This window comes from Cinclus cinclus, chromosome 12 (assembly GCF_963662255.1).
Source record: "Cinclus cinclus chromosome 12, bCinCin1.1, whole genome shotgun sequence".
NCBI classification, from domain to species: Eukaryota; Metazoa; Chordata; class Aves; order Passeriformes; family Cinclidae; genus Cinclus; species Cinclus cinclus.
Genome location: NC_085057.1, coordinates 5,130,671 through 5,152,718, shown reverse-complemented (window position 1 = coordinate 5,152,718; position 22,048 = coordinate 5,130,671). Strand labels below are relative to the sequence as shown.

General features: G+C 41.1%; 1 protein-coding gene across 1 annotated transcript in view; it reads left to right on the top strand.

The window, feature by feature from the left end:
- The window catches only part of TAFA1 (TAFA chemokine like family member 1), a 204,111-nt gene that overhangs the window by 157,957 nt on the left and 24,106 nt on the right, over nt 1–22,048 (top strand). The window contains exon 2 of the mRNA XM_062500691.1: nt 6,873–7,013. Coding sequence (XP_062356675.1) covers nt 6,873–7,013 — 141 coding nt within the window. The remainder of the gene's footprint in view (nt 1–6,872; nt 7,014–22,048) is intronic.

Sequence of the window (22,048 nt, the reverse complement as noted above, 5' to 3'; positions counted from 1 at the left end):
TATTGGTTTGATATGGAAATCCACAAGCCAGCCAAAGATCCAAGCACAGCTCACATGCTGGTCTGGGTTTTCCTTGTGAATTCAGGAATATGGTCCATACCATTTCTCCTTTACAGAAAATACCTATTTTTAATTTCTGTGAATAAACCAGTTTGTGAGGATCAGAGTCTATCCTATTCTGGGTGTAAGTATAAGAATCTGTAAGTGTCTCAGATAGAAAGCTTCCTGTGGCTGATGGCAGAGAGCACTAATAGAAAATTGTAAATGACTACAAATCCTTGTGCCAATTAGAGCTTTGCATATCCCTGCTTCCCGTATAATATTGAATGAGAAATAAAATACAAATAAAAAAAAAAGAAAAAGTTAATGTTAAATTGAAATGTTAACATTCTGCTGAACAAAGTATTTTAAAGATATAATTTTCCTCTAGAAGTTCTTCTGGTTTTCATTTTTGCAGAAAAGTTTGATTTAATTAAAATGGCCTTTTTTGGTCAAGATTACTCTTAGAAACTTCAGAGTTTCTAAGATAAATAACCAGAGATGCCTCTGAGAATGCACATTGCCCCTCTTAGCCCAGGAATTCTCACTCCAGAATCTATCAGAACTTTGGCTGAGTGTGAAATGAATTTTCACAGGTAACTGACCTGCTTCATCCAGCAACTCTTCTCCGTGCTGTGACCATGGGCCAGCACAAAGCAAGACAATCTCATTATTTATCTGACTCAAAATGAGGTTGTTGTACCATGACACAGGAACTGGGGCCTCAGCCTGCAGGAATATTGCACCATCCTGTGGGTTCTCTGAGCTGGGACCTCCAGGAGTTCTCTTTTAAGTGACCTGGGCATCTGAAAAACCTCAGTAAGGTTTTAAAGTTTAACACAAGGTGCATTTCCAAGGGGAAAAAAAAATCACCAGCCATGGTCCTCTTGTTCTGGTCTTTTGTAGAGCAGCAGTATCTTTAAGAGGGTAGGTACCCTGTGTCTCCAGAATCCTTTCACAGTAACAGCATTCGAGAAAATAATATCCCAACCCAAAACTTAATGACCCACAGTGGGAGTCACTTATGTTGCTGCTGTTGGATAGAGTCTTCCCGAAATGAAAATAATAATACAGATCTTGCATAACGAGCAACAAAATACTGAATATTAATGAAAATATGAATAGAAATTTAGGAAACAGACCACTGCAGTCTATCTTGATCCTCTGGGCTAAAATAAATTCCTCAATATATCAGGGGATTTGTAGAGCATGTGTGGGGCATTCCAAATTTCCATTGTTATGGTAATTCCACATATTAAGAATAGCTCATCAATTTATTTGTATCAGTTATTGTAATGGAAAATAATTAAGGACTAATGCTGATGGGTTATACTTAGGTCAATTTTTTGGTGGTGCCTTTGTGGTACATCAGGTTTATGAGCCAAGTTCAGCTGTTTTGTGAATTTATAGATGGCAGTTAACCTTGACCTTGTGAAAATGAGTGCAAACCCTAAGCCTTCTCCAATTGCTCTGAAAATGCATCCTGTAAGCTTGATCCTTTTCCTTCTGGAGCAGATCCACAATATCAGTGGATTACATATAAAAGAAAAATTGGAGTGTAATTGCACTGTGGCTACAAGGAGTCTTTTATGTGTTCACTTGTGAGGTGGCTCATGGTGTGGCATGGGACTTTGTTTTTCCATCTGTTACCTATTCCTGTCAGAAGCAAAAATGTTGCTTTGTAAGTTCCATAGTAGTGGCTTATTATTTCTTAAAATAAAGTACAGTATTTTCCCCTGTGCACAGTGTAGTCTGTAGTTCTGGAACATTAGCTGGCATAAACATTTTGATTAAAGCTTGTGAATGTATTAATTACACCTGGGAAGTTTCCAAAGCTTATTCAAACTAAAAACTCTTTAAACTGCAGCCCCCAAACCTGAATTCTTGATAGTAAATGTAAAAAACCCATGGCTGTTACCAGATTGTTTCTCCTTCCTCTTGGATGTTTGTATAAAGACATGGGGTGATGAGGGGGCAACTTTTTTTTTTCCATTAGTTTCTGGGAGCACTTTTTCAGCAAGTCTTCAAGTGTCTGAAGAATTTTTGCTATCTCATTGTCAAACATTTGCTTGGAGTCTATAGAACTTCTATTCTCTTTTAAATTTTCTCAGTTCTCCTAGGTCTAGCAGCAGCAGCATCTGCATATGCTTAAGCATTTTCAGAATAACATATGGGTCTATGACCTTAGCAGGATGGTAGCACTGGCTACTTGAAGCTGTTATAAATAAATAGAGCTACCATTAGACAGCTATAGTCCTAATGAACTGTCTGGAAATGTTGATAAAATTGGTCCATATGATTTCTTTTGCTTGTATTCCCATGGTGAATTACCAGCGGTGTAACAGAGGCAGAATTTGGCCAGCAAAGCCCATGATATTATTTGAGCAGTGCAATTTTTTTGCAAGTAGCAGGAGCAGCTTCTTACAACAACCTTCATCTGGATTAGGCTGTGAGGTGCATTTGCAATGAGCTAGAAGCAAATGTAACAGAGGATGCGAATTCTAAAATCACTGGGCTTATGACCCTGAAAAGAAAGGCACATCTTGTCTGTCAGCCGTCTGTGCCAGCACCAAACAGCCCAACAAGTCTCACCAAAGCTCTGCTCTGCTCATGCATTCATGCACACATGCATTCATTATGATTGACCTGCCCTAGGAAGGTCCATTAAGTGGAACTCATTTCAAGCACAGATGGTCCTGAATAGCTTAATGTCTGTCTGGTGGCCAGAATAAGTGAATTCTTGATGGCCTTAGACTTCTGATCACATACATGCAGCCAAGGAGGAAATGAAAACATGTTTATCATTTTGATAAACAACCTCTCTCATTGCTGCAGGACGCTCCATGTAACTCAGCAGAGTCAAATACTATTAAATTGTCATCACTGTCAAAGGGAGAACGTGTAAGTTTTGCTACCTGAGTCATAGTTAATGACTTCCACAATGTATAACACAAATCAGTAGTGCTGTTTGCCTTTTTTATGTTTGTTTACTGCTAAGTTCAGGCTTGGCTGGAATGCAGAGGCAAGTTATAATTTTGAAGTGCAAAATATGCTTTTATTATTACCTCCTAGCTAGAGGTATAAAAAACAGACATGACTGGAAGATAGCTTTTTGGCTTCTGCCAGGCATGCACTCACACCTATAGGTGATTAGATATTTTAAATCACAGCCTCCCACAGCAGAATCATACTCATGGTAAAATATTTCACTCTGTATTATGTAAACTCAAGGTGTCTTTATAACAGAGACAAAAATTAACATTATTTCAGGATTTTAGTGTCCTCCAATTAGAGCTAAACCGTTTGTAGGAGTAACAAACAGTTGTCCCTGTTTTACAGTAAGAATGATGCACTATTTCTACAGTTTTCTATTTTAAGTCTGTGTAGAACAAGGATTTTGGGGAGGCTGGGGAATATGAGCAGAGTTGCAACGACACAGATAGTTGCCATCTTCAACAATCCATGATCCTTCTTGGCAAGAAGTTCTGTCCCTCTTGCTTTGGTCACATTTCCTCCGTGCCAAGTTGAGGGCCTCCTGTGAGCCAAGAGCTCAGAAAGGATCAGCTGTGCTCACTGTCAAGTCCTGCTAATGTTTCATGTGAAGAAGACAAAAGTCATGACAGGACGTTTTCATTCCTCTCTGAACTTTCTGAAAGGAAGATCAATGCTCTTCCTGATCTGCAAGTTCCAATTCCATTTCTAATCTGATTTTCTTGGGGCAGAAGGGAATTATTAAAAAAAAAAAATCAGGTGGATAAAACAGCCACTTCATGAAATACAACTGTCAACATTCAGGAGATGCTTACTTTGAGAATTTTAGGCTCCTTTCCTCTCCTTTTAAATTCATTGTCAAATCCCTTATTGATTTGAATATGTTGGATGAGTCTATTGTTCTGGAATCAAAGCTAGAAGTTACTATAGCTCAATAAACCATAAACTTACAAAACCAGAGACATTTGTAGGGTTTATGATAAGGATTCAAACTTTTGCTGCACTCACAGCCTATAAGGTCAATAATTAACCTTTTTCTTCAGGACTCCCAGCCACGTAATAACTCGGGTCTTCCCAGAATCCAGATGAACCATTGAGAAAAAACAATGGCTCAGGAAAGTCATCAGATATTGAATTAGAGCATTTTTAGTTTTCTCCAGCCCCCTCCCCCAAAAGAAGAAAGCTGGAAATAAAAAATAAAAGTCACAGAATGCGAAGGTATTTCACATATCCATCTAAACACATTGAGTGATTTTCAGTGGAAACTGAAGATGGATTCTTGTTCCTCTCCCCTCTCAATTAATCTCCTCATTTATGCAGGTAAAGTAGATTTAAATAGAACACCCACCCTCAATATATTTGTGGTCTATATGTTTCTGTGAATGATGTAGTAAGGAGTATGCTTTTTCAATGAGGTTTTTTTCCTATTCTCACTGTATCCGTTTATCTCTGTCTCTATACCCATTTTGTGTATGGCCTTGCAAAAGTCTCCTGTGTACACACATGGCTGGTACAATTCATGCCAGCAAAATACATTGCATGCAATGCTACCCAGTTTTAGGCCGTCTATAAGCTAAACATGCTTTAATGCAAATATCTGATCCCACTTAGCAGATTTTTCAGGAAAACAGGCTGTATAACATGCAGAATTTTCTCCATGTGAGGTGCATTTTTTTTTTCTCTGTCAGCACTGGAAGGAGTCTTTCTATTGTAATTATTAATATTTGCATAGTTTTATAGCCTATGTAAATAAAACTTCCAATTAATGTGTTTAACTGTCTGGCAGTTTTTCATTTCTTTTATAGTTTCATTACGTTTTGCCCCTCCTAAACAACTACACACTTTGAGCTAAATTCTTTACTGCTCCAGCAACTTGAGCTTCCACATAACAATTAAAGTTGTTATAAAGTTCTTTCACCACAACCCATTCTTTTGAATAGATAACCAAATAAGCAAGACTAAGTCATGTGGTTCTGAGTACTCATACAGCAAATTTATAGAGAAAATTAAGCATTTAGGTTATTCGCAGATATTTACCACACAGTCTACATAGTCTAAAATTAGAAAAGCTTATTACTGTGTACATTATCTTTATTGTTTAAGTTGTAATCAATAAAATCACAAATCTCTCTTCTCCTAGGGCATGACCATAAGATGGATTAAACCAATGAGAATCTTTTCATTGCTTTCAATATGATCTGGATAGGGGAACAGGGAGTTTGTGTGAAGGATTACTTTATAGAAAATGCAAGCGTTTGGAGCTAAGTTGATTATCTCAATTCCTCTTTGTCAGAGGATGGCTCTCTGAATTGTTTGGATCTCTCTTTTTTGACACCTATTGGCTTTCCAAAAGCTTGTCTCAGCAGGCCAAATGCACCTAATAACTAAGAGGTGCAGCAGCATGTCTCTCCAGATGACTTCAGTATTTACTACAGAGTTAATCTCATGCTTACAAACTCCACCATATGACACCACCATATGAACAACATCAGGCAAAGCAGAATCCTCCATGCCTACCTGCCCAGTGCTTCACTAAAAATGCCACATTTGTAGAAACCCCAGGTACCAGGGCTCACTCCTGGTAGGGAGATGCCACTGGACTCCCAGACCTCTACCAAAACCCTTTGTTCACAGCCAGACGTGGATCAGCATCTCCACACTTCTTATTTTCCTGCCTGGCCACACAGCACACAGTGTCAAAAGCTCTCAATATTCTCTCAAAAAGAGTGAAAGCCAAAGGTATGAGTTTTATGCTGTAGTAAAAGCACTGTGCACTTAGCAATTCTTAATGGCATGAAGAAATAATGCTCTTCTAGAAAATCTTGCACATCCTGCCCTTTAGTGGGCAGCACATGAGGTTTTGTACTAAGCTGAAACAAACCCTGCCAAATTCATGCTTCAATTTCAGAAAGCAGCCAAATATCTGTGGGGAGCAGCCTGACAGCATTAAACACTCACTGATTATGAGCTAAATGCAATCCGAACTGAGGAATGGAGGAATTACCTGGGCAGGGCATTAGCCCACTGTGGTGTTTGTCTCCTTGCACTGCAGAGCTGAGGTGAAGGGGAATGGCACACCTGACACTTCATTTCTGGGCTCAGCATATGGCACAAACACCGAGCATTCGTAAGCCCCAAGCCACTGTGTATCTGTTGATCATTCCTCTGTGCCCTCCTTCTAATAAAACTCTTGCAAATGTTCATAAAGAACAATTAGAGAGAATTGTGGTGATCTCGCACACAATGGGAATGTTTCCTGCCTTAAAACTGCCAATTTAGTGAGTGGGGAGCAAAGAGAAGTGCTGTTGGGCCACCCTGTAATCTGGAGATACTCACTGTCATTCCCTAAGGGCTGAGTACTAGCACACAATCAAATATTTGGAGAAAAATCTTATTTCTAGATGTATTCCCTTAGTCTCCGTCCTTGTATGATAAAATATCTGGGGAAGAGGCCTCCAATATTAGAAGCATATAACCAGGCAACAGTGGTTGCACATTTTCTGTGGTATTTTACCTACATTTCTTCAGGCCCAAATATTGATAACATTAATTTTAGGCCAAAAATTATGTATATGTCATAGAAACCTCTAATATAAGCAAGGCAAGGGAACTTATCTGCATTATCTATTAAAAATGTAGTATAGCAGTACCTGGTTTATTCAGGAGGACAGAAAAAGAGAGATATAAAACTGTAATCCCACCTTTACAGAAGCTGGGCAGAGGCACAGGCAGGAGCACGCCTGGGTGCTTTGATTAGCCACTGCTGCTCTTCCTAATCAGAGTGTCAATATTCTCTTTTTTCTTTTTTTTTTTCTTTTTTTTCTTTTTTTTTTTTTTGCCAGAAGGAGGAACGTGTGAAGTTATAGCAGCACACAGATGCTGTAATAAGAATCGAATTGAGGAAAGATCACAAACAGTAAAATGCTCCTGTCTACCTGGGAAAGTGGCTGGGACTACAAGAAACAGACCTTCCTGTGTTGATGGCAAGTAGCTCCTCCTGTGTAAATGTATTTGTTTGTGTACCATCCTATAGAAAGCTGTATGTCTATAGATTGTGCATAGGAATTTTGTTGTGTTCTTTATTTAACAAAATAGAAAAATCTATAAGCGTATCTTTAAACCACTTTCTTGCTACTTTAGTGCACGTTTTTGTGCACATGGGTCGTGTTAACATTTACCTGAAAACTGTGAGAATATTGCCCAGTATAGATGCTTTGATGAGTATAGGAGATTTATTATTGATAAATACGTGGACAAAATTATCCCTTGAGTCACTTCACTGGGCCACTTCTGTGCCACATTAATTTTGACTCATAAATATTTCAAAGGACAGCTGCCATTCATTTTGATTCAATTAGTCATTTGGAAAGTCAGTGGCAAGATAACACAAATACATTAATCTTGTATTCTAGTCCTGAAATTCTTTGCCTTTTGAAATCACTGCTGCTGTTGCTTATCATGGGGCTTTGTTGTTTTCTTTTTATTTTTTTTTTTTCTGAAGGAAAAAGCACCATGTTATTTGTGTCTGGGTTTCCTATGAGGTTTAGCTCCACAGGGTGTTTTCCTCTCTGGGGCTCCCCTGCCAGCACTGCAAGGTGAAACCATGCAGCAGTTGGGGAGAGAGCCACAGCTGGGAAGTGCTTAGCAAAATACAAATCACATAAGAAGATGGGGAGTAAGTGGTACTAATCCCATTAGTTACCCTTCCCAAACAAGCTGCTCTATGCTGGAGAATCCCTCAGTGCAGCAGCTTTGTGGAATGGAGTACCTTGTAAAAATCCCTCGCTGCTCTTTGTGGTGAACCTTGTGTGCTGTTGTTTGTACCAACTCTCAGGTGCTTCAGAGTTGGGTTTGTGCAGCACTGTAGGCTCTGTGCTGGGCTCTCCTCACTCTTTCCATCTTGGAATCCCATGGGTGCTGGGATTTCCATCTCTGCCTGTTTTGGAAGAACCCAAAGTTTCCTCTTTGGGCATTTAGCACTCAGCTTCACCCCAAGCAAGCGAGAGTGGGGAGCTCTACAAGAAAATATTGGGAAAAATGTTCTCTTCTGGGTACCTCTCCTCAATCCCAGACTGCCAAGGTATTGGAATGGAGCAGGGAGTGTAGCTCAGTGTTGTAGTTAGACAGGGATATTGGCAGGTGTTGTGGAATGGAGAATTGTGCAGACGAAGATCATTCTTGCAGATTTGACACCAAAAAGGTGAGAGATTAGGGGCTGCCTTTGAGGAATGAGAACCTTATGTTTTCTCAGCAGGTATTTCTGGCATGTGGATATCTGGTTTATATGTTAAAGATACAATAAGGAAATGTTTTATTTTTTGAAAAACGTATTCAAAGTTTTAAATCATGAAGCAGTGTTTCATAGCTTGTTACACTTGGAATGTCATTCAGCTTCTGAACTCATGATTAAAACCATGCTATGAATGCACCTGTGAATGATTATGCTTTAGTCCACATCCTGTCTTTCTGTTATTGCTTAATTATCCTGATAAAAAGAAGCTTTTCTTGTCCTGCTAACCACACTCATAAAACAGTGGGTGAAAACTACAGCTGGTTATAACCGAAGATCATCTTTACAAACCTGGAAGAATTTCATGTTCTTCATCAGGTCGTGAAATACAGAGGCAGCAGACAGAGCAGAGACACCATTAATTCAGCTCTCATAACTCTGTTCAGAGAAGTGAAGCTCAAAGAGCGCTGTGTTAAGAAAAAAAGTCGGGTGCAGGTGTGGACTGGAGCCTAATTGCTCTGTCAGGATTACAATAAAGAGAAATGTTATTGTCTGGAATTTTGAAAGGAGTTAGGATAAAACAATGGCTAATATGAAAGTGTAAGGCAAGTCCCATTGAAGTCACTGGTAAGACTCACTAGGACTTCAAAGCCAGCAAACGTGAACTACAAAGGAATGTCTTCCCCTTTCAAGTTTCGTGGTTGTAGCCAGCCCATAGCTGCTTTTGTAGATGGCTGGAGAATGGTTCAAAAGCCAAATATGCTGCTGGTAAAAATTAATCCAGGGGACATTTGCTTTGGCCTTTGTTTTATCCCAGACTTTGTAACTTTTGACATACTCACCTGGTTTAGGTCAAAACTTTTTCCAATTTGGTGATTCCATTCTTGTTAAGACAAACTCCCAAAACTTCCCATTGGAGTCCCATTGATGTCAGTGCTTTAACTCATACAAAGATTTGGGATTTGCTGTTTATTTTGTACATGAGAACGTTTCAAAAGGTCACCTGCAACTTTCTACCTTCTTTGTCTACCATATTGAAATAATTAAGATCAGTTAATCTCACACAAGGTTTTATTCAAAGTGTGTAATTATATATAATTTCAAGCCATCATGTGTCACTAAGAAATCTTGCTTGGGTCCTAATTAAAAATCCACAGGTGTTCAGGTGCAGCAATATGCTGCACCCAAGCAGAGATATCACCTTTGAGAGGTGACAAGGACTGGGAGACCCTTGTGAGCAGTTTGGCTGTTGGCTGATTATCACCTTGAGCCATCTCCACCCCATGGCTTTGGACTAGTGTGTCTAAAACAGGCAGAACCCCAGTATTGCCCTGCCAAATTGTGACTTAATGGTATTGGGATTTAAGTTTTTTGCTGTTTCCCAGTTAATTTTTTATCAGAACGCACCTCATCTAGGATGCTGCTTTGACAGTTTGAATGCATGTTGCAGAGGGGAGATTGCATTGCCTTCCACTTCTACCAGCTATTGCTCTGGGACACAGCTGGGGTCTGTGTGGAGAGCTGTCTGTGTTTTCTCTTTCAGAGAATACAATTATAGGTAGGAGTCATCTTAACGTTTTTAATAAGTATCAGGGGTGATGAATGGTCCTTTTGTCTCTTTTGTTGTGAGATCTGATCATGGGTAGCACACCATCCCAGTGCACAGGGCTTGGCAGGCAGTCCTCCTCCTGCATGGACCAAAATTCAGGCTGAGGTTATTTCTGCTATTAAGGGCATGAAGTTGATGTGTGTATTTCCAAGTATCGCTTCATGCCAAGTCCAGCAAACTTCTTCTTTGGGGTCTCATCTTAATGAAGTATCGTGAGGCCAGGCTGCAGCAGCCTCAGAAGCCATAAATGATTCCTTGTGGCTCATTCAGTAGACACTGTCCTAAAAGCTGCCTCCATCACCAGTGAATTATGCAATAGCAACGGTGGGAGCAAAACAAAAGACAAACCTTGCCATGAAACACAGGCAACCAATTTCTATTTCTTTGCCTATTCTGTTGCCCATTCCCTTTCACGATTCCCTTCACTACTTCAAGGTATTTTGTTTGAAGGATGGTTTGAAATGCTCCCTTCCCTCTCTACAACTTTTCTTGTCTGCCACTTGGCCACAGCATATACCACGGGCATCAGGCTGCTCAGTTCTTTGCCATGGATATTATTATTTTCTTCGTTTGCCCAAATACCTCTCCAGAGCAAGTCCCAGGTGGATTTACTTCATTATGTGTTACAGGAGTTTGAGGATCCCTTTTTTTGGGAAAAGCAATGTCCAGCATTTCCAGCAGGCTCATGAAGGCCCTCAGGTTTCTCAGCAGAAATTGCTGTCACTGGAGCAATTTATCCTGAGGGCTGAGGTTTTATTCCTTTGTCATATCATTACTATTAAAAAAAAAATACTTACAGTTTTAATACTGTCACTTTTTTACTGGGAATATCATGCTTTGTACCATATCTTTTAAAGTGGTATTGAACCATCCTGTACAGTCAGTAGGTGGTTATGTCTGTGTGATCTTCAAGGCTTGTGAATAATATATAATTTGTTCATCTACACCAGAGTTTACTATGTTACAGTCAATGCTCTCAGACACACATTTTTTTCAATGTTTCATTTTTCTGTTCCCTTCCCTTCAATCTTCTTCCAGGCTATTTTAAACTCTTTCACAGGCAACTTCATAGTTCTTGCATAATTATCTGTGAAATTTGTTGGACCACACAGTATGGCATAACAGAAAAGCACCTGCACTTGCTTTTGAAATCAGCCACAAAGGGGTTTTCATGCAGGTTGTGCACATTGCCAGTGCTTTTCGGAAATTCGATGGGTTTAACACTGGTGAAAACCAATGAGGAAAAAGGAAGGTGCTACTAAAATGCTTATCAGTATCTCTCCCTCTTAATTGTACCTGTAAGAAAGGCCACAGACACATGAGGTGATCCCATTCTGTGTTTTCTGCAACACAGGATTTGAAACATTAACTCTCAGGCAGCAGGATTAGTGGTTTAGTCTCCATGGTTTGCTCTTGTCCTGTTTTATACCAGTCATGCATTAGGGGAAAGAGAAATCATCCACTGATACAGAAAAATAAAATAAAATCAAGCTAGAATTTTCGTTTTTCACGGATTGATTTTGGATCACCTCAAGTTTCAGATCATTCCACAATGTATGAAATATTAGCACACATGTACATACTTCAGATTTGAATTAGTTTGAGGCTCACTAACTACCGTGTGGTCCTGTGAATTTACATCACGGTTCATCAGGGCAGCACTACCAAACCAAACATGAGTCTTACTGACCAGTGGGGCCACCCTGACTTTTAATGCCTCTCTGGGCCAGCACCTCCTAAACCTTCCTAAACCTCTCCAGTCATGCTACTGGATGGTTGGTGCTGCTCATCCTTATTTTTCCATGTGCAATAGCTGGAGCGGAGAGAGGACAGCATTCACAGCACACATTCCATTTGCTGGTGTTTGCCCTGCTTTCTCTCACCCAGGACCCACAGACAAAAAGGTCACATCTGATCTGTCACTCCTTAGGCAAGACAGTAAGTGCAGCCACCCTTGTTGACATCAGTTCATTTATTTCTATTTTTGAATTATGGGTAAGGTATCGATTGTGGAGCAAGAATGCATAATTCAGGATTGTGCCTTCAGGACAGAGGTGCAGCTCAGCCCCTCGTGCTGGTCCTCAGCCTCAGCATCCTCCCACTGGAGGTACCCACTGGGTAGCACTGGTGCTACCCCAGCTTGCACCAGCTGAGAGGTGGGCATGGGGTGCACTGACACTTCCTGGCTGTCCCAGGAGTGAAAGCAAGACTCAAGCCTTGTAGAGTCAAATGAAACACTCCTATTGACTTTGGGTCAGGTCCTTAGTGAATGCTTTGTTAGAGATAATCCTGTATCTATCAGCACTTACATCAAGTGAAAACAGTTCACAGTCACAAAGCCAATAGTTTTCTATTTATCTAATGTGTACTTTAGGTGGTATCACCAGAAAGCCTTTTTTTTTCCCCCGCTCTGTGAAAATACTTTCAATCAATTCTTATTTCTTGAAGAAAGGGGTAAAAATGCTTTTTGAAATCCAAGGAGTCAGCTTCTCATCCCTCTAGCTGTGCTTCGGCCTAGATAAGAAGAGATCTCAGGGTCCCATATTATTAATTCACTGTCTATATGAATAACGAGCAGCCTTGGTGAATTATTCCACACTCCTGGGAAAATCTATAGCCCTGTCCTTCTGCAGCACCATTGGAACCAAGCAGTAAGCTCATATTTATTTTTATTTGGTGAATTCAGATGACTTCATTTGTAAGGAGGAAGAAAATGTCTCTCTTCTCCACTGACATCCATTTAGTAAGCTCAGAAAAAGTCACAGAATATCGCATGTGCTATTAAAAAAAAAAAAAAAGAAGAAGAGGGGAGAGAGAAGACTAACTTTACTGAAATATTTTAGGCTCTTGTTTTGTCCAAATTATGTCTTCTTGAAACGCCCTTGCAGCCAACCTGAAAACTCAGCCAGACCCTGAGAGGTGCTGACTTCAGAGGGAGCAAAAGCAAAGCAGGGAGCGGCCATGCAGAGTAATTAATTCATTTACCCTGGCACGGGAGCTGTCATTACCAGTTTGCCTTCCCCTTGCAGGGCAGAGGCTGAGGGGAGCAGAGGGGAGGCATGTGCCGACCCTGCTGGTGCTGGGTGAGATTTTGTGTCAGAGCACAGCGTGATCTCCTGAACCCAGACCATCAGTGAGCAGCCTGGGGAGAGCAGAGAGGCTGGGCTTCTCCCTGAGCAAGTGGGTATGCAAACAAATCTCTCTATGGGCATATGGATCTATATCTATGCTTATATATATATATATGCATATATATATATGTGTGTGTGTGTATTTCTGTGCACACGCTGCAGAGCCTCCCTGCCATGGGTGGTGCCTTACAGCACCCAGAGCTGCTCAGACACACAGGGATGTTTTTCTGTGATTAAGGCACACACAGCACAGGCAGGACATTCAAGGAGCAAACCTGCAGCTCACCTGAGCCAGTGTGCAGTGAGGGCTCCCCAGGTAGGTGTTCCCCCATCTCCCAGCAAGGGCTGCACTGTTCCTGCTGCATGCAGACTGCTCCAGGCCCTGGGGAGAGGCAATGGATGCTCCTGTCTTCCTGCTGGTGCAGGAGCATGGTGCAGCTAATGAGAGTGTGTGGCTGTAGGTTTGTGTACCTCTTCATCACAGCTATAATTTGTCTCCCCATCTGAGTTTTATAATTCTTCGTTTTTCCAGTGACATTGTGGTTTCCTGCACAGCAAAGCAACCACCCTTTTTAATATCAAGCTCATAGTACAGCTGACTAATCCACCCTTGATGAAGTGCAGAGAGCTCACTTAAATCCTAATTTCCACGGGAAAAACATTTTCTTTTTCTACTTAAGAGGGGCAAAAAAGCCATAAGTCATGGCACTATCTCCATCTGTGTGAGGGGTGGTCGCTTTTCCAGGCTCCAGCTGGCAAATTTCAGAGCTGACACAGAGGGAGCAGGACCCTCACAGCCAACCAAGGTGCACAAACAGCATCCCTATGGTGAAATTACGGGATGGCACGGCTCTGGAGCAGTGTGAAGACACACAGGAACATATAATTACTTCACCTCCATACAGAGGGAAGTAACCTTTTGCTCAAATACTTGCAATAAACCCACTAGACGCTAAATGGAAAAACAGTAGGAGATTTCTCCCCTGATAAGTAGCATTAAGTGTTAATCACAGCACTGGAGACTACAGGGAGTGCAGCCTTCCACACCAGAGGGAAAAATAAGCACGAGCTGGAAGGGAAAAGAGAGCTGGAGAAAATTCCCTTGCAGGGATGAAGCTGCAGGCAGGACCATGGGCTCAGGTTAAGGACTGGTCAGGCTGCCTGGAGAGCACAGAGCAAACCAGGACCAGGGGTTTCACTGCTTGGCAGACACAGATCTGCTCTGGTGAGCCCAGAACAGGAGACTCAGCCCCATCTGCACACAGATGGTAGATCTAGGGGCAAAACTAGCTACAGCAATGCTAAGGAAGGCTTCTCACTAAAATCCTCACCCAGCAATGCTGAGGGAGAGATTTCCAAACATCAGGAAGGTACAGTCTGGTGTGTATCTGCCCTGCTTGGCAGCAGCAGAAAGAGATTTGCTATCATTTACTGCATCTGTATGGAGAGGTGATGGAGGATGTGTGGTATCTTAGGAGCAAGAGGGTTAAACCTTTACACCCTGCCTTTGAACAAGAACTGGCTTCATCTTTTCTTTGTGTGGCAAAGCACACATGCACAGCACAGGTGCAGTATCCAAAATGCTCTCAGAAAGTGGTGTGACACCCAGATTTTCAGCTGGTGTAAACTGGCTCTTGAAAGCCTAAGAGACCTGTCAGTTTATGCCAAATGAGGGCACATTTTGTAGAGTTTAGGAAAATGAACAGGATGGTGATGGGCTATTAATCCTTGCTCACAGTCCTCAGGGAATGTGTGGGACCAGTGTCCAGTTAATCCATGGCCAAGGGGAGCTTAGGGAAACATTAGGGTTGGGTTAGCATCTGTGCTGTATCCTCTCACACCAAATCCTGGCAGGAATTCTGATGATAGTTCATCTCTGCCAAGGAAGTTCATATTATTAAGTGGCCAATTCTGCATAAGCTCACGCCACACATCTTTTCTGCATCGGATACTGTGGTTTTGGTGCACTGTGAAATGCTGCATGTCTACAGGTGTGTCTAATACACTATAGAGAATATGTGATTGGAGTATTGCTGACCAGGAAGTCTTTTTTTTCCTTTTCTTTCAAATCTACCTTCCATCTATAAATATGGAGCTAGTTCACAAGGCTTGAATTTGGTTTGTAGGGTTAGGATTTGAACACAAAAGAAGTGGATGATTAAGAAAGAATGAAAAATGCTCCTCCCCACTGAGCTCTCTTTAAATTAATAAATGAGAACCTGAAGCTATTGCACACTGAAATTTTAAAGAGGCAGTGACCAAATCTTTGAAGGAAGCAAACACATATCCTTTATCCTTTATCCTTTTACTGATGAAGAGATTTCAAATAGGAGTCACTAATTTAACACTGAGAGTGTCTGTTGTGTTGAACTATGTGAATTAATCTGGCAACTGCAACTAGAAGCAGGCAAGTCAACAAGTGTTTAGTTGACTTCAGAGGATCAATTATCCATACAACTGATCACAGACACATTTAGAGTTCCTCCTCTCAGAATACAACCCAGTCACTGTAGGGCCCAAGCCCCCCAGCAGTTTGTCAGTCTGTAGTGTGCTTTGGGAGATTTTTTATGCATTAATATTGCAGAATTGTCTTAAGTTTAGGAATTAAGGAAGGACACTACCAGCAAGGGATTTCTACCAAACCTTAGACTTGTTGCTGAGGAAGTGTGCTACTCAGCATGTAAATAGCCTCCAGAGTTTGGAATAGGTCTCCATATATAGGTGTCAAAAAGCAGTTTACTAATCCTGTATATCAAATAAAGCTTTATTCCTCTTTGGGAGTTGCTTTCATAGACCATTCCTTTTGTTGCAATTACTGCTCGAGGTTAAGCAAGATGGAGGATGGCAAATTTTAATATTATTTAAAAGTGCTGCCTCTCCCTTTTGAAACTATCATGCAAAAGACAGCGGTGGGGAAAGGAGCCGTGCTCCACAATTTAAGCATTGTGCCCTGTGTCATTAGTACCTAAAAACTGTTCTGCAGGCAGATGGATTGCTTTTAATATGTGGGTTTGTGTAATCATTTCCTTTTGATTACAATTATTAGGCAGCAACCATACAGCACAGTTTTCAAGATGCATGTGCATGGTCAGTACATTTTTTTTTTTTATCTTCCAAATGTGCCCAGAACTCAGGGACAGCAAGGTGAAGCATCAGCACAAGCCATCACTCAGGAATGAAATGGAGAAGCAAATGACAGTGTCTTAACTGAGGACAAAGGCAAATCTCCCATTAACTCAAATGAGAATAGAAAACATCTCTCTCTATTGGTTTTCTTATTACAAAATGCCCTCTCCTTTTTATCCAGACCCCTTCACAAAATACCATCAAATACAGTTCTGTGTAATATAGTTATGCAAATAACAAATGAACTCTATTTCCTTTAGAAGTTTCCTTTCCTCCTCTTGAAAATTGCCAACTGGATGAACAATTTTTAAAACAAGACCACCTGTAGACCCTGTTATATATAAAACCCCAGGTTCATTAGTGCAGTGAACACCTGTACCACACTGGTTATCCAAGGACACAGGTACCCCTTGCTCTGAGCAGGATGGGGACAGGACAGTGACCACTGCTTTCCACCACAGAGCACAGGAGCAGAGCAGCAGAGGAGAAAACCTCTATTGTTTTGGACAGGTTGTGTTTCCTCCAGGATCCAGCTCAGTAGCAGAGACCCAGCCTCATCATTGCACTGGTGCTAATCATATCCTTGTTTGTCTGGTGAATTGGTTTGATCTGAAGGTCAGGCAGGGAATCAGGTGAGATGTTTGTGGCAGAGCTGGAGAAGTGAAGTGCTTCCCTCTAGCACTGGGACTGCTCCTTTCCTGGGATGGATGTGAATTAACTCGTGGGGCCAGGTGTGGAGGGAGGCTTTGGCTGCTCAGGAGAGCAGGCAGCCCCTGTAAGAGAGAAGAGTTGTAGGGAACCAGAGCAAAGGATGGAGGAGCAGGAATCTGCTATCAGACCAGGGATGGAGAAAGGCTAAGAAAACAGTGGAGGTTTAATTGATATAAACTCCCCATCATTAAATGTAGCTTGGAAATTAGAAGAGTACTACTAGCTCTAAGAGAGGGCTGGCAGCAGCTTCCCACCAGGGATGACAGCTGGTTTTGAAGACTTCCAGTGTCTTTTGTCTCACCCACAAACTGTGAAGTAATTGGTATTGTTTGATCAAATAACAATGCAGCATACTGGTGAGCAATGGGTGGATCACAGACACAAAAGCCAAGACAAAATGCTGTACAGCAGACTCATAAAATTCATTTTTATGTTAGAGACCAAAAAAAAAAAAACCAAACAAACCCTTCTTGAAGTCTTTAGTTACAGTTTGGCTTTATTTGATACAATCTTTTTTTATTGTTTGGTTGACCAACATTGGTATCTTTTCTTTATTCATTTATTTGCAATAACCTGCTGATAAATCAGCTTTAGCAGTGGAACCAATTAATTCTCCATTGTAAATATTGACTCAGATATTTTTAATCTATTCTGTTTGTCAGAGATGGCAGTTGTGGACTTCCCTGGATGAGCAATAATGAGGCTGCATTGCAGAATCCTTTTCTACTACTCCTCTGAAACAGCCCTTGTAAATTCTGTGTGATCTCTGCAGAAAAAGACCCCACAGCATTTGCAAACAGAAATTAAATAAATTATAGCTTTTCTACCTGGCTTGTACTCTACCAATGACTCGCGGTGCCCAAAAGTGGGGATTCTAGCAAAATGTATCCATTTGAGTTTGCAGGTTTCCGAGCTGAGCCGCTCATTGACACACGGCCTGATGGAAACTGTGATCAGAAAGGATCTGTGATTGCAATAGACATGGTCTAAATGTGTTTTGTGTAGCCAGCTTGGATGAATAGAATGAATGGGGGAGGTTTTGAATTTCCTAAAATTCAAACCTAATTGCTAATCACTCAGGTCTGTGTTTTACTGTTTCATGGCACCTTTTGAAAGCTGATACAACTTCCTAATAGGAGGAATAAATTGACAAACCAGGTTAGAAGCTTAAGCTCTGAATGCAACAGCTCTTATTCACAGGTCTTCAGCGAAACCTCCTGCAAGTGTGTGCTGAATCCTATCAGTGTATTTCTCAAATCATCAGGGACACTCATTTGCAGCTAGCTTTGGCTTAGACCCTTTCCATCTGAGTCACTTTCATTTTAAACTCATTATTTATGGTAAGCATAGCCACACTCTTCATGCATTTTGCATATTCAATTTTCAAGCCAAAATATAGGAGCTGCATTAGCTTCAGTGCTCCCAGCAGGTAATCAGGCTCCTGCAATATCAAACCTTATGTCACCACCAGTAATAGGCTGGAATAGTCCTACCCTCATAAGGACTGTGCCTGCCCAGCTCCTATTAAAATTAATGGGCACTGGGCATCCATTCCCTCTAGGCAGCTTTGGAAATATCAGCCAGAATGTAGTTGTAAGTATTAACCTTTAGGAAGTTAGTGTTGGCAGCTTCCCACTGCTCGGCACTGGCTTCCAGATGGAGGAGCTGTGCTGGGGAGTGAGCCCAGCCCTGCTTTGATGTGCCCGGGCTCCTCCGGGCTGGTTTGGCAGCCTTGGGCAGTTTTGGCTGAGCAGAGCCCGGGCAGTCCCGAGGGGAACTGCCAGGCTTCCCTTCCCCTCCTGCCAGGAGCATGTTTTTTTCCTGGTCATCACACCGAAAGGGAGCCCAATCCCATAAAGGTCAGTAGAGGCGGTGTGAAAATGCTGCTCTGACTCAATGTTGAAGTCTGGGGCAGAACTGCCAAAAATATTGCAGGCTAACTGTTAAAATAAGCATATTTGGTATAGGAAAAAAAAAATTGTCTGTGAATACTTTTATATATTAAACCTTGTAAGGAACTTTGCCCTGCTGATTTAACATTCTTTAATTAGTTGGGTTTTTTTGGGTTCTTTTCCTTTCCTATCTATGTTTGCAAAGAAAAAAATAGTCTGGCATTTTAAAAGAGAAATAGGATTAGAATAATTTATTATTGGATTACTATTAAACTAATAGAAGCGACATATAAATTAATTTCTATAAACAACCTCTAGGTCTCACGTCTAATCCATACAGGTGGTGACCTGTGAGGGAGCAGTGTTCCAGGAATAAATTTGCTAGTTTAGACTGGAGGGTCTCAACTCAGCTAATAAATTCTCAGTGGTGCATGACTGAAATGTTACTGCAGTAGCTGGAGAGCAAACTGTCCCCCATTTCATTTTTTTTTCACCAAATAGTTCTAAAATAACCAAAGTGTAATCACCCCACTCAACTAGCAGATTGTTCATGGACACAAAATACAGTCCTAAATCAAATAAATTGCTAACTGCGAAGCATTTTCTAGGCTCTGCTTTGCATAGTATGAGATAAGAAGCAAATATAATGCACTGGTCTCTATTAGTAAGTGCTGTTAAAAATGAAAAGTGATAAATGTGCTCTTTCAATTTCAATATAGCATCATTAGTCAAGAAACCCTGTAAGGATCACCTGCATCTTAATGACCTGCATCTTCACCACCACTGTGAGTGCAGCTCTGTGCTTTTGCTGGGAACCTATGCCATCCTAGGAAGTATTAATGCTATTTTGCCAAATTCTGTTAGAGTTTTGTCCTGGTGTTCTCACTTTTTTATTTTCCCTTCCTAAATATGAGTGTCTAGTAATGAGAGACCCAGAGGAAATGTGTAGCCAGGGACATCAGCAGTGCTGGCACATCAGAAGGGCCAGGCAGAGCCCTTCCAGGCTCTGCTGAGTCCACAGGTTTTGGGCAGAATTATGGGCAAGGCTTACTGCAGTATCCCTGTGCTCAGGGTATGGATCATGCACTTGTTCTGCCAGCTTGTCCTGAAATATTAGATCTGGCTCCATGTAGCTTTCTGTAGAATACAAATCAACTGTGTTGGTGTAGTGTCCTACTTGTACAACATATTTTGGTTATGTCTACCCTTGTATTTACTCACTTCATGACATGCTACAATATGTCAAAAAATGTAGATGCTGCTGCTTCCTATGTATTTTTTTCAGCTAAAAATGACAGGTGCCTGGAATTATTACTATATTATTTTGGTTTGGGGTTTTTTCGCTAGGAAAGCAACACCATAGATGTTGAGAGGTTCTTCCCAGGAGTTTTGCAGAGACCAAGGGGGCTATATTTGCACTCTGAAATCTAACAAAAAAAAAATACAATCTACTATTTTATGCTGTGAAACAAGGCAGGCATCCAACAAGGGCAGGAACACAGGCTTCACCTAGTGAGAAGAAAAACTGGGCTGTTGGCAAGACAGGGGTGAAGAGAAGCCACACTGCAGAGTGTCAGCAGACTTGCTATGTAGGTAATAATGGATGCAGTAAATAACCTCAAATATTTGGATTTTTTTTTCCTTGCTTTTGCAACCTGAAAGAATATACAGTAAATAGATTAAAGGTGTGCAGTGCTCAGATCAGTGTTATTGTAGCTGTGAAGGATAAGAACAGAGGATGGGGGGCAGCTCCACAGGGTCGTGGTTGACAGTCAGTCTGGGGAAACCCTAAGGTAAAATGAGATATTCCTACAGTCTGCTTTTTATTCCCATCCAAAAATACCCTTCCTTCCAATTTCTCTTTGGTGTCAAAATAAATGAAAATGTTTCATAGTGATTAATGGTGTGCTGGCTACACAGTGAATGCCAGTAGGGATGCAGCTGATCAGCAAAGAGGATATTTTCAGAAAACCTCATCATATTTTGTTTTGACTTTATGCTGACACGTTGAATTTTGCAAAAAAAAAAAAAAAAAAAGTGATGCAATTCAGCCAGTTGTGTAGGCAGGAGTGTGAGCACTCAGACACACACAGGGACAGTCGGTCCCACGGGGATTCTCTGGTGGGAGATGCCTCTCCAGAGAAATGCTCCATCACTGGACACGTGCTGGGCTGCTGGATTGTCCTCCCCAAGGATTCTGTCTGCAGGACAGGATTGCAGGAGCATCTGTGGTCTCCAAGACCACCCAAGGCTGTGTGGCACTGAGGGACCCGGCACGTGCCACCTCTGAGAATAGAAGGAAGTGAGAAATGTCACCGTGTCCTTGTTTCCTTTAGGAAACAGTTTAGTTATTTAAAAAGTCCTTGCAAGGGTTTGGAGTAAGGACCAAAAAAACCCTGCAACCTAATGCAAATTAACTCTGTGCTTGTAGGTTTTGATGGAGCTGGTTATACATAAAGTCTGTGCTGTGTGCATTCACCTGGAGACCTAAACTATTATGTCGAAAAAAGAACAACAACAGCACAATATTGTTGCTTTCACTACCATTGATCTTTAATTTCCCACTTCAATTTTGCCTTCTAGGTTAAGGGGGTGGTTTTTTGTACTGCTATGTATGTGAGATGTTTAAAACTTGCTTGAGATTTCAATTTCCAGAGGGTTCTGTTGGCTGAGTTTGTAGCTTATCTAATACTTTGACGAAGTCCAAGCTCTATGCTGTAAAAGTCAATTTAGTTTTAAGCTGTTGTTTTCACCACTGCAGTGAATAATCCATTTTTAAATTATTTTTATGGGTTTTTTTTCTTAGGGGTGCGGGGGAGGGTTGAGTATTATTTGCTGAAAATTTAGTTGTTTGTCATTACTGTAATTTTAGTGGAAGGGACATTGGAGAAACCAAGCCTCACTGGAATAGATTGTTATCCAGTGTAATGTATTGATCAGGTCGGGCAGTAAATTAACAGGAGCAGAACACCATTAAATTTTGAACTTAATTGCCTTCTACTCTTAATTTCTATTGGATATAATCAATAGGTGCCAGAGGAAAGTTAAAAGAGTTATTTAGCAAGCTGCTGTTTCCTGCAGCATAATGGAAAACTAATGTTTCATCTTCTAGTTGATGCAAATAATTTGTAATTTGAGTGTGGCCACTTAACATTTTATCAAAGACTCACTTTTAGTTCTGTCTTGATTAATCTTTATCCCCCCCAAGAAAGAAACATGATTTAGTGACAAGATCTGTTTTGGTTTATCTGCCCCTTTGGTCTTTGTTTCCCTGGAGGATCTCTCCAGTCTCTATTCCCATCTCCAGCCATGCACACCC